This window comes from Danio rerio, chromosome 1 (assembly GCF_049306965.1).
Source record: "Danio rerio strain Tuebingen ecotype United States chromosome 1, GRCz12tu, whole genome shotgun sequence".
NCBI classification, from domain to species: Eukaryota; Metazoa; Chordata; class Actinopteri; order Cypriniformes; family Danionidae; genus Danio; species Danio rerio.
This window is the reverse complement of record NC_133176.1, coordinates 40,336,611-40,350,857: the sequence shown is the minus strand read 5'-3', so window position 1 is coordinate 40,350,857 and position 14,247 is coordinate 40,336,611. Positions and strand designations below refer to the sequence as shown.

The 14,247-nt window shown below is 34.8% G+C and overlaps 1 protein-coding gene across 23 annotated transcripts in view; it reads right to left on the bottom strand.

Moving 5' to 3' along the window:
* dclk2a (doublecortin-like kinase 2a) overlaps positions 1-14,247 on the bottom strand; it is a 94,572-nt gene that overhangs the window by 52,424 nt on the left and 27,901 nt on the right. For 14 of the 23 annotated variants that reach the window (XR_012402611.1, XR_658584.5, XR_012402600.1 and 11 more), the window contains 1 exon segment: positions 2,595-2,724. Coding sequence is in view for 16 of the 23 variants with exons in the window: in XM_073948808.1 (XP_073804909.1) it covers positions 2,595-2,724 (130 nt within the window). In the remaining 7 variants the exon portion in view is untranslated. 23 annotated transcript variants of the gene reach the window in all.

The window sequence follows — 14,247 nt, the reverse complement described above, 5'->3', positions numbered from 1 at the left end:
AGCAGCTTCACATAAAAGGTTGTAGTAAATTGGAATAGTGTAGTTTAGTTTTTTTAGTGTTTAAGTTCAGTTCAGTTTAGCTTAGTTCAGTGTGGTTTCAAAATCACTACTGAGAGTCTAAACACTGAAGAGCAAATTCATCGATGCGTAGCTCTACCTACCTAGCAACACCTTAGGAACTGCCTAGCAACCAATCAGAACACCCTAGCAACCACCTAGCAATACCGTATCAACGAACTAGAACACCTTATCTACGTGGGGCCCGAACTAGAACATCCTAGCAACCACCTAGCAATACCGTATCAACGAACTAGAACACCTTATCAACCACCGAGCAACAACTTACAGTAGCACCACTCAAAAAACCATAGGAACCACTCAAAACACCTTAGCAACTGTTTAGAAACCACCTAGCAACACCATAGCAACCAACTAGCAACAACTTAGCAAACACTTAGCAACGCCTTAGCAACCACTTAGCAACCATTCAGAACCCCCTAGCAACATCTTAGCAACCACCTGGCAAAACCTTAGAAACCACCTAGCAATGCCATAGCAACCACTCAGAACACCTTAGCAACCGCCCAACAACCATAGAACACCCTAGCAACCACCTAGCAACACCTTAGGAACCAACTAGAACATCCTAGCAACCACCTAGCAAACACTTAGCAATTACTTAAAACACCCTAGCAACCCTGTAGCAAAACCTTAACAACCACCTAACAATGCCTTAACAACCAGTCAAAACACCATAGCAATATATATATATATATATATATATATATATATATATATATATATATATATATATATATATATATATATATATATATATATATATATATATATTTAAATGTAATCTTATTTATTTATTTATTTATTTATTTATCTATTTATTTATTTTACTCATTGTGCTGTCATTTATTTCAATGTAAAATCATTGCTATGTTTAAATGTCTTGTTTAAACACATTTTTTCACTTATATTTAAGTCCAAAGGGAAATGAACTATTGTTTCTTTGTACTGTAGTGATTACTGAGCAGCAATAAATAACATGTGCTTTTCTAAACTAGTAGTGTTTTAAAATTAATGAATGCATAATAATTGTGATAACCGAGAAACCATGATTAGACCAAACCAACCAAAATCTGTCGTCGATAAATCCATAATGGTAACATGACTGGTTGCGACCTGTGCATTTGTGAAATTTCCAAACTACTAAAAAATTCCAAGGTCAACTGTTTTATGTATACTTTATTTTACCAGGAATTTCCCATGGAGATATGCATCTCTTTTACCAGGGGGTCCTGGCCAAAATGGTAGTACAAAAAGTTTCAGATACAAAAATACAAATACATAAAATATCACAAATTAAAATTTGCACAAAGCATTTACATAATTCTTCCAGGAAAGACTTAAAAAACTATTTTAAAAAAGAATAACAGATGGAATTGTTAACAGTATAACACGCCACATTTCATTCCATCATGTAGGGCCAAAGGAGAAAAACACTGTTTTACCAAACTCTGTACACACTCTAGAAACAGTTAAATGTAATTTATGAGAATTTTGTGTACTACAACTACAAGTATAATATTATAAAAGGTTACTAATATAAGATAGCAATTTACCCAATAATAATTATTAATGGTATTAAATCAAAATGAGAGCAATTTAGAAAAAAAGTAACTCTGCCACAGAATTTATAGGCCATGTAAAATCAGGGTGGAGACGGTGCACACTGAGACGGAACAAGTCTGCGATTGGTGTTTTCCAGACGAATGCTACTTGCCTGCCTTGACTGAGCTAAGTGTAAAGTTTAGTGGAGGGGGATTATGATGGGGGTTATTTTTCAATGATTATGCATGACCACTTAGTTCCAGTAAAAAAAGGAGCTTTTAATGCTTCAGCATACCAATACATTTTGGACATTTTCATGCTCCTACTTTGAGAGAACAGTTTGGGGATTAATATCAGTGCACAAAGAAACGTCCATAAAAACATGTGTAAGCAAGGTCTTGTGGAAAAACATGGCCTGCTCAGAGTCCTGACCTCAACCCAATAAAAAAACTTTGGAATAAATTAAAGAGGAGACTGTGAGCCATACTTTCTTTTCCATCATCAGTGCCTGACCTCACAAATGCGCTTCTAAAAGTCAAAATGTCCCATAAACACACTCTAAACCTTGTAGAAAGCCTTCCCAGAAAATCTGAAGCTATAGCCGCAGAGGGTGAGCCAACTCCATATTAAACCCTAAGGATTAAGATTGGGATGTTATTAAAGTTTCTGTGCCTGTAAAGGCAGATGTCCCAAAACTTTAGCCAATATAGTGTACTTGACACATTTATTTAACAACAATTTAAATTTGAAAAAAGAGCAGCTGAGATATGGTAAAATAAAGTATGAGGAACTTCAAATGATTTATTTATTCACGAATTAAATTTTATGTTTTGGTTCCAAAATTTGACTACATTTAAAATATATCTATATATGTGCTGGTTTACAGTGCAAGCTGTAGTGAAGAAAACATTTCATTAGAGTTTAGTATGAGAGACACTGAAGTGAAATGAAGTTAGTTTAGCTGAGCCTACCGGTTATAAAGGCTGTGGAAGCCTTACCACTGTGATCCAACACAAAATCATCCTGTGCATAACGGTACTTCTCAGGGCCGCACGCGATGAAAACGTCATCATCTCCAAAGAAATCCTGCAAACATATAATCTGGACAGAGAGAGGAAGGGGTGGGGGAAGAGACAAAAGGAGAAACACTGTTTGAGAAATGAATGGAAGTGCCCATGTGACTTCAAAAGCCATGTGATAAACTGATAAAGTAGTTCACAATGCTGAATATCTGGGGTAAGAGCTGCAAATGCCAAGAGCTAGAGTCTCTAGACTAAATCTGTGAATTGTTTTTTATCATGAATAGATTTAGATGTGATAATATCTCTTCTCTTATTGGTTTCTGAAAAAAAAGATAGTAAAAATACCTCAATGACAGGCATTTTTATTCTCCTGAAATCTATTCCAAAGCGTTTGGTTGATTCTGGGACGGAGTAGCTAAAAACACACTTAAAAGTTAAAACTGCAGCCAAAATCACCTTAAATACAATAAGAAAATGGAAACCATAAGTTTTGGTTTAGTATTATTCTACATATATTATAATATCCAGGAAACATATCTGATAATGAAGCCAAGTGAAAATATACACAATAATAGATGTGATACAGTGCATATATTTATTAAAATGCTTCTCTCTAGAGTATTTTTTTCTCTAGTAAAGCAAAAGACTACTGTACGTGTGACAAAGAATAAACAAATAAAGAGAGCACAATATCATATGGATTGGAAGACAGGTTGGTTCTCTTAAGTGTGTATTATAGGGTGTTTGACACTTTTCTGAAATACATACTGTAGGAGTGTTTTTTTTTAAATAGTACCCCTAATGCGATTAAGTAACGCAATGAGCTCTTCTGTCCAAGTACATATTTATTTGTGAGTGAATATTTTTGGTTGTCAAAATTTCTGTGCATCCATTTTTTTTATCATTTAAACTTAGTAAAACATAATGACTCAGAATACGAAACAGAATACGAAACCAAAACAACCCAAAAAATAAACTAAAATAATTTTAAGACTGATTGACTGTTTGATAGAAACATAATGAAAAAGGCCATGGTTTTCTGTAAAGAGCCCTTATGGGTTTTTGACAATGACTTTCCATGCAGTGCGTAACAGCTCTAAGTGAAGTGAAATATCCAGCTAAGCCTTAAATCTTAAAGTGCACCGTGTTTAAAACTATTGATTAATCCATAAAAGAGTCGCCTCAGAGTGGTTCGAATCATTAGCCGTGTCGGTGTGATATTGATACGGAACTAAAGCCCCGCCCAATTGTTACGCACGCAATCCCAAGAAAATTTTAACCACAAACACTGTAGCAAAAAAAGACACCAAACACTGTAGCTAATCCCTGTTAAATCATGTCGCGAAGACACTGTGCTCTGAAATGTGAGGGAAAGTTAGTGTTATTTTCCCTACCCAAAGTTGAGGCTGTGAAGAGTCTGTGGTTGAAGTTTATTTTTGAAAAATACTTCAGCATTATAACCCGAGCCTTGGCTGTGTTCCTGTCATTTTTCTGACGGGTGCTATAGCAATCTACATGCTTACAATGGGGGATTCATTTGCCGTTTGTTAAAGAAGGATCAGATAGGACTAGTTACTAAGACTTTGTCAGAGCCTGAATGTTATCACACAGGTTATGGACAAATTTCTTTCTCCATTTCACAAGTGTAAGTAAAAGCAAACAAAATGGTTGCCTTTTTGTTTTCTCTAACTTGCAAATTATGTATTTAATTGGGTTTTGTTATTTGTAACCGCTCTATGTGGCTTGTAGTGTTTCTGTTAACACTTTATATTCTCCTATCAAGTTTAAAACCACATTGAAAACGCGACGCATGCCACATTCATTATGGATTTAAACGAGTTTGTGAGGTCGCGATCTCCTGCCGTTTGTCATTACTATGGCCACTGTCAGCTGTTCCTACATATGTGCGGTGGTCAAGTTTCAAAATAGTTGTAAAATAAAAAAATCATGAACTCAATCGGAGATGATAATCTTAATAATATGTTGTAGTGGGTGCTGTCGCTTTTATATCTTGTAGTGTGCGGATGTTTAAGATTTGAGGTAAACTTGCAGAAGACTATCCTCGTGTGTGTGCTGCAACCAGATTTAATTTTCGATAAGGATTTTAAAACTCCTGTAGTCTAAGCCTGTGTTAAATAAACAAAACTGAACAATAACTGCAGATCATTCTTAAATAACATATTTTATAACCATGATCAGATGATTACTCAATAATCCTGTCAGATCCAGCTATGCTTTGCTGACAATGCTGCAAAATATTAGCCCCCTGAATTATTAGCCCCCCTGTATATTTGTTCCCCAAATTCTTTTTAAAGGCAAGAAGATTTTTTCTAACACATTTCTAAACATAACAGTTCTAATACCTCATCTCTAATATCTGATTTGTTTTCTCTTTACCGTGATCAGAGTACATAATATTTTACTAGATATTTTTCAAGATACTAGTATTCAGCTTAAAGTGACATTTAAAGGCTTAAAAACTAGGTTAAGTTAACTACGAAAGTTAGGGTAATTAGCCAAGTCATTGTTTAACAGTGGTTTGTTCTGTAGACAATCCAAAAAAATATTGCTTAAAAGAGGCTAATAACATTGACCTTGAAATGTTTAAAAAATAAAAACAGCTTTTATTCTAGCTATTTGTTTAGAAGAAGAAGAAAAAACTTTAGGAAATACAGTGAAAAAAATTATTGCTCTAATAAACATCATTTGGGAAATAATTGAAAAAAAGGAGGAATAATAATTTTGACTTTAACTGTATATAACGACAAATACAAATGTAACATACAGTCCGGAGGTGAAATCCCATTGTTATCCCTAAAAGGTTCTGGGTTTATTCTTTGTAAGTTTATGACACCTTGTGCCAGCAAGTCTGCCGGTAAAAAACACTCGATGACATCTTATCTACCAAGATGGTGGCCAGAGGTAGAGCTGTCCCATCTTCAAAGACATTTAAAAAAAAAAAACTCCTTTTTCTACCCTAATATAGCCTTTTTTTACCATATATACCTTTTACAAGACATTGGACAAACTAAGAATGCATGAATTATGTTTTATGTATTTCTAAAAGTGTCTTGTTTAATGCCATTCTTCTCTATACATAACTCTATAGCTCATGATCTAGAACACAGGTTGATAACTTGTATGCTTGATGTAATTTCAAACCATGAGTTAAAGTTCTCTCTGTCTGTCTTGAGACCAGCGAAGAGAACCAAAAAAAGTTTATTTGGTTCATTGGTCAGTCAGGAGTGACTAGGAGTTACTGTACCTGACCAATACCTTTAAATGCCTGTTACACCCCCAAGTCCTCGCAGAAGGTCTCAGACACAAAGGAAGGCCCGTTTCTGTACCTCGTGACTTGCCTGAGTCCGCATTTCTTATTTTCCCGCAAATTACAACTTAGTTTAAAGTTTGCGCCATGCGTATCTTCTGATCTGCGCAGCAAACTTTATGCAAACAACAAGACTTTACAGAAAGTTAAGGGAAAGACCCAGAGAAACAGGTATTAGTCATGCGTTTATGCTGTGCCTTTTTAAGGTGTTTACATACTTGGTGGTTCTTAATAGTTGAGTGGGACTGAGTTAGATTTGCCGTTCTTTTATCTAAACTCTTTTATTTCCACCTTTTCTTTCTTTTCTGTGTTTTAGTTGTTTTGCTGTGTACGTTTGTTCGTTATATATTAGACTAGTCAATAAATCACGCTATAACCATGTTGGATTGTCTTTGATTTGCCTCACAAAAACGGTCCCTTTACCGGTAAAAAAACCCCTTGCAACCAGCTCATTAAATTTACTATAACTTTTAAACTATTCATCTACTTCCCAAGAAGTAGTTATAATTCCCTTTCTGAATAAATAAATAATTACAGAGTCTGCTCAGACGAGCGGGCAAAGTCATTGTTATATTTGTTAATTGAATTACCTATAAGTTTATTATGAAAATTTCTAATTATTAATAATAACTTGTTATTATTAATCATTAATGTTAATAAATTGAGCTACACAAGACACAAAAACTGTCAACAAAAAAATGAATACAACATGTTAATTTATCTAACATTTACAATGAAAAGCTTTTGAAAACAAGTGGAGTGGTATGAGAAAACATTTGTCCTGCGTGAATACAAAAAAAGCCACAACTTGAGAGCACATGCGAGCACACCCACATACACAAACCCACAGTGGTAGTGGGCAATGAATGATGTCCGGATTTCAGCCCACTCCTCCACTCACAGAGGTGGGCAGAAAGAAACAGATGGTCCCAATGTGGAGCGCCATCAAACACACTCACATCCACATGGAATTGAGTGAAAGATTACAGACAGATGGAGAGAAGCGAGCCCCCTTCCACTTCACAAGGCTGACACTGTACAGAAAAAAGGCCAAGAGAGGATTGCTCTTGTATTTTAATAACGTGATGCTAATGGAAAATCACCTATTCAACAACATCAATGTCAGCAGAGGTGTTCAATCTTTAAATATCCTCACACACACAGACACACAAAAATGTAGGATTATTATTTTGAAAACACAGGCTATTTTTGTATTATAATCTAATTGATTATAAATCATAAAAAGATGCAGTTACATTATTGAATTAACTGAAATCATAATTGGAGTTTCATTGAGAAATTGGCTAATAAAAATGGCTCGTAAAAAAAAATAGCAGTAAATGTAGAAGTAATATTCTTTCTAAAAATGCTAAAATCCTATATTGCATGTATAATATTTATCTCCGAATTGCATACAGTCCTGAAGTGTAAGGAATCCACATGGCTGGTGTGTGGGATGTCTCTTAAGCAGTATTTCCATCTATCAGCAGATCAGAGGAGCATATGGGCCCAGTTGCTCTATGGCCCATGTGTTGTGACAGAATAAAGCCACACTGGGAGACTACTAGACATGCCTGAAATGTTTTAGCTATGATATTGGATCTATAAACACAGTATAAAACACAGTCTGGTATAAAGTCAAATGTATTTTTGTAAACCGACTGTTGGAAAAAGATTTAAATATTTTGTCAACCTAGATTCAAGAAAACATGCTGCCAGAAAAAAAGGGGGAGCCTAGGCTGGCTGCATAGTTTTAGCTGGTCGACCAGCACAGTTTTAGAGAGGGTTTGGCCATTTCCAGGCTGATTTACAGTAATTTCTAGCCTGATCTTAGCTGGTCAGGCTGGGTGATTACAAGCCAAAACCAGCTATGTCCACCTTAGCTTTTGTTAATGAAAATACAGTGGTTCATTTTTGGTCTTTTTAACTCAGAGTACATGAACTAATGCACTAGTAAACATTGAACTACGATTAATATTTGTAATGTGGTATAAACCTTGTTCATTGTCTGTTCATATTAGTGAACACACAATAATAACCATGAACTATACCACATAGTAAACGGTTAACAAAATTACAATAGAGCAAAGAAAAAAACGTTCTTCTGTTTTTGGGGAGTCTATCAGGATTCAGACAGAAATGTAAAAATGGAGTGTAAACTCCACAATATTATAAACTGTAGCGTACAGTCATCTATAATCATAACTCCACACCGCAGTTCTGCAATTTTGCATAGTCACACATCGCAATATCAATGCCGAAGGGATATATTGTGCACCGCTACAGATTGCCATTAAAGCACTGGTTCTGAACAAGGGACCAATCCTAATGCCAGATTCCGAAATTTTAAAAATATAAATTTCCCGGTAAACAGCTGAATAGCCATTTAGTGTTCATGTTCTCAACCAACGCAAGCTCACTGCAGTTCGTAACTTTTTGATGTCGCTAATTCGTATGAATTTGCTCAATCTAATTCATACAATTTAGTACAATTTGCTTATGACCCAATGATGGTTGGGTTTAGGGGTTTGGGGTTGGGTACCAAGCCTCCTTTTTAAAATCGTACATTTTCATATGACTGAACTTGTACGAATTCGGTTGAATTAACCACTAAACTGACAAGACGTAAAATACGTACACTTTCTCATGAGATCAGGCTGTCTCAACAAATATGACTGTGATTGACTCTGGGGGGCATCGGTTTACCACTCTTTACTGCTGTTCACAGAAGGCTTACACAGATACGCGGACACTGGTGCATTAGAAAGCCATGTTTATCCATTAGCGGATCTCTCATATCTGCTCATATACAAATCAGCTGATAGATGCAGTTCTCCAATTCAATTCAATTTCAATTTGTTTTTATAGAGCTTTTGCAATGTAGATTGTGTCAAAGCTGCTTAACATAGAAGTTCTAGTAAAATCCAGATTTGTATCGGTGTTTGCACATGGTGAACAACAATGACGATGAACATGCGGACACAATGGACGCATGCGCAGTGTTTAAGCTTTTAAAATTTTTCATTTACAAAAAAACAAAAATTATAAAAGTACAAAAATACTATGAAATGTTTCCGTGTTTTTTTTACTATATTGAAAACTTTGTTGCGAAAATACCCTAAAAAGTCCTATAACATGAGTCAGCAATGTACATTTGTAATTTTAAAAAATATATATCTTGTTGGAATATTCGGAAACAACAGAAACAGCTAATACCAATCACAATATTTACAGTCATATTCAAGCAGATTTTTTTTAAGGTGGTCTACATGCAATAGTTAGTTGATTCCAATAACAGAGCAACACTGATTTACTAAACCAGTTCCAAAATCAGCAGAGAGTAAGTAAATTCCACAGAAAAAAAAATAAACATGTAAAAACTGTAACCCCATCTTTCACAAGAATTGAGAAATTCTGATCATATATGCTTTTGCTACTTGTTTGCTAGGTTGTTTGTGGACTTCCAAGGAATTCTCTAGACTTTGTGACTTATTACAATTAACATTACAAATTACTAAACAAGTCTTTTACTGATGACTTTATTTTAAGTTCCTTGCGAGGTATTCATTAAGACTTGTATTATTAAGCTCCTCAAAGTCTTGTCTAGCCGCCAAAATCCAGTAAAGTACAGGCCTGTGCTCAGAGACACTCGACAGGGTGGTGAAAGTAATAACAGCCCTGCTTTTACATGGCTGACAATAATGAAGGGTGTAAGAGCAGCACTTCTTTACACTGTCAGGACAAACAAAAAAAAAGAGGGGGGGGGGGGGTGTTAAGAAAGAGAAAACAAGAAAATGGGATATCTTTTATGCTCAACACACTATAAACTATGAAGACAGGTCATATTTTCTTAAAACTATATTAACTTACAATATTATTGTGATAATTTAAATGGCAATAATTTAAATGCATACACTGAGAGCCCAAAAAATGGTTAAAGAGAAGAATTATCTGTATAGAAGTATTATTAACGCAATTTTATTTATTTTTTATTCAAATATAGGCTGTTGTTAGCACATACGTAATGAAATGTTCATTTCATCCATACTGGTAGCTATCAGGCATAAACTTGACATAGCACAGAAGTAAATCAATCCAGTCAGTAGCCTACTGTGCTGGAGTTAAAAGGTGATAAAAACATAGAACAAACAAAGACAATAAACACAACTGGAAGAATATATAGTTGACCTGTGTAATTCTTTCATTTCTGGGTATTTCACCATTTTGTATGTATATGCTATATGTATAGGCACACCTGGGACCTGCACCGTGATGGTGGCAGGAAAGATTGGCGAATTAGTTTTGAGTTGACATCATGCTTTGTTGGTTCCATGACACTGATCATCAATTTTATCTGTTAACTCAGGCTTTGATCCTGAATTCATGAACTGTCTGCACATGAAGTCGAGACATCAGTAGCAAGTAGCCAATCACATGGCTTGAAAGAGAAATATACTCAAAGAGAAAAATAATGAAAGAGAGTTTGTACAATTCACAGGCAAAGATTAAAAGATATGAAGAATTTATACACATTTACAAAGCAAAATGATAATGTCCATGAAAGAAGACTAAAGATTTAAGACTTAAAAAATGAATAAAACTTTATTAGTGCAGTGAAGATTTGTAGTTCACAATATGTATAGCTATAAAATCTAAACTCAGGTGGATTTTTAAAGCTTTATCTACTTACTAAAGAACAAAGATATAAACTGGAGCTGTATATCATGACAGGATTTAGATATAAATAAACACAAAACAAGGTTATTAAACTAAAAATGATTTTGTGGAGTACAGTTATTTACCACAATTATATATATATATATATATATATATATATATATATATATATATATATATATATATATATATATATATATATATACTAAAATAATTGTGGTAAATAATTATCATTAAAATTAAGACCATTAGGAGTAAGGCATTTTTTGTGGCTATATTTTGTAATAGCTAAAACATTACCAGAACATAACTTTCTCTGGAGCAGGTTAGCCATTGCAGCGTAGGTTATGTCAACAACAACAAAAGTGATTGAGAGTGATCAAGAGTAAAGTCAAGCTACCTTTATGGTACTGTAAAACCCAGCATTGTCAAAGACCAAACAGAAATTTAACTGACTAATATGGTAAATGTGGCTTCATGGTACAGGCCCCAGGTCATGAAAATTGGCTATTTTAAACATTTTACTGATGTTAAGAGGTGAATTTGAAGTAAAAGTACATCAGTAAATCTCTTTGTTTATAAACAGGCTCAGACACATGCAAAACCACATTGCACAAGTGTTACTGGAGTACATTTGAAGAGTTCAGATCCAAAAACCTTTAAGTGCTGACTGAAATTTTCATCTAAAATGAGGGTTTTTCTCAGGCTACTGTGTGTAGGTCCAGTACTTTTACCATTATGGAAAATAATAGGGGTTTTTATTACCTTTAAAGTTTAATAACTGTATATAAACATTGGAGGGTGAGAAAAATCCCTACTTTAGAAGACAATTTTAAATGGCACTTCAGTGGTTTTTGCCTCTGAATTCTTAATTCATGGGACAGACCAATTTTTTTCACCCTGATCAAATTTGTGCAAGATTTTAGCTTTCAATTGTTTTTATTGCAGGGAAACTAACATGTGAAGAAGATTTACCAGTATATCGCAAATAATAGGAAATCAACAATATCTACAACACACTATAGTAGGGTGTTGAGTCATTTTAAGACCGGAAATTCAAAGCATGAATGTTAACAAAGAAGATAAGACAAAGCAAGATCAGAATATTTGCCAAGCAGACTTGATGGGGGGATGAAACTTTACAGCTCCTGCTAATGTACTGTTAGCTTTGCTGTTCCTTTCAAGCGAAATTGATTACTCGGAGGCTTTGAATGAGCTGGAACCTTTGAGACTTGGAGGAGTTTGTCAACCATTAGCTACTGGAGCACAGGAGGCGCATTGAAGAAAAAGGTTTTCCTTGAGTCAGCCATTAATAACGGATGCCAGGAAAGGCAGTGTTGATAAATGAGTCTTTCACTGAGAAAATTAAGTTACGATTGTGTGTTCAGCAACTGATATGTTTGAAGTCATGTTTAATGGGGCACTTCCGCTGCCTGAAAGTTCAGTGGGGTCAAAATAGATAAAAAATATTGTAATAAGTGCAAAAATGTGATTAAAGAGGCAATGACTCAAGAGTGAATCAATAGACATATTTGAGTTGTGCACAATGTTGTATAAGACCTTATTGTTTGTTTTTGATACAGTATACTGAGCAAATGCTATACTTCATATACATTTTTAAGTAAAGCATTTATTCTATTGTACTTTTTACAACTTTAAGAGTTTTATTTTATGAAATAATAATAATAAATATTCAAAACCAGGAACTCAGGCAGCTTCCACAGCTCCAGCTACTCACAAAACACATCTAAAGCAGTTTCTATGGTCATCAAAAGTCTGACTGATGAGGATGAGGTGGGGAACAGGACATCAGCCTTCATTTATCACTTCAATGAGATAAGCTGTCAAACCACAGTAACATCAGCACCATAAACCCCCCACGCTAAATCTGCTGCGTGGGTCAATCAAAGACTCGTCTACCACTGCAATATTTAACATTTGAACTTTAATTGTCTGCATTATGGCTGGAAGCGCATCTGCCATATATATATATATAATAAAAAAATAAATAAAAAAAAAAAGCTAAAGAAAAGTGTCTGGATTATATTTTAGTATGACTACTACTATTCAAACTGTTTAAGTAATCAGCAGAAATGATGGTAGCAAATTCATCCTTGAGTAGGGTCAAACAATTCCAGTTTATTATAAATTACAAACATTATTCCATTACAAACATTATTCCAAATCCATAAGACTTCAGGACAAAAATGATTATCTTTCTAATTAGCTCTGAGGGATTCATTTTCCTCCATTGGTCAGAAGCTCAAACGTGCCAAGGACTGTGTTGGGGAAAAACTAGTTACATGTACAGTAATGGTGTTACATCATGTAATTACAAATTAAATGGAATTGTAATATTGCACTGTCTTCCTCACCAACCACACTCAAATAGTTTTTGGGTGAATTTCTTTCTTCTGATGAACACAAAAAAATAAATAAATAAATATTCTAAACATTCCTGTCAACCCTCCCGTTATTGCCGAGATTCTCCAGTATTTTACCATTCTATCCCGATATCATCCCGTTTTAGTATTTTTCCTTATTTCTCACGTATTTTTAATCTTTCAATGAAAGAATCATGCTTTTGCTTTGTTTTGGCTAGAAAGCATGTTGAAATTAATATTAAAATGACTGCGTTCACTTCCATAGACCCCTTGAACATTTCTGGGTTTCTCAGTAGCGGAAGTCATCATAGTTGGGAAAACTTAGAGCGAATGAAAGAGTACAACAAATCATGTTTTTACAATCTTATTTGCTCAAATAATAAAAGAAAAACTCCACGATAATGTTATAAAGACATTAAGAAAAAGGAAAAACAACAGTGTGAGACTGATAACGCAGCCAGAGGAGAGAATAACCTCAAATTTACTGTACTTTTTGTTATTTGAAGCAAAGCTGATATATTACATACATATGTGCTTACGTAAAAAAAAAAAATTAAGAATATTAAAAACGTTTAAGGATTTAAGATGCTGATGACTGTTAAATGTGTAATAACAAGCTTGTGAAAAGGGTCCATTAAGGCTGTGCATCGACCATTGCCCTTTCTATGCAATCTCTGAATCAGCCAATTCATGTATCAGTGCTGACTGACAAACGCGCTTCATAGTGATAAAGACACTGTTTCCAGATCAGCTTCTGTACACATGATTTAAAGAGGAGTGAAAGTGGACAGTTTCTAACAACACGTCGCAATGACACATAGAGCAAGCTCTGTGATTGGTCAGCTTGGTAGCTGTGACCAGTGGGGGTGGGACGAGAGCGCACAAGCTCGATAGAGCAAGTGTTTACAAGCGTCGAGTTCCATGAAGAAGCTCCAGATGGAATTTGTTGTTTTGTGTTTAACTTATGATTAAAGTTGTTGCACATCTGCCGCTTTCCACCTCTGAATGAGCAAGTTTTAGCTATTTGTACATTAAGGTAACCTTCAGAAAAAGCAAAACATCTGTGAAGAAACATGACACAGAAACACAAAAGCCAACTGCCAGCTATAATTTCAGAAGTGTTATTGCAGTGCAACACAAACCACATGCAGAATTATAAATGCTTGGTTAGGTGCAAGGCATGCGACCACTGACGCAGAAGTATAAATCAGCC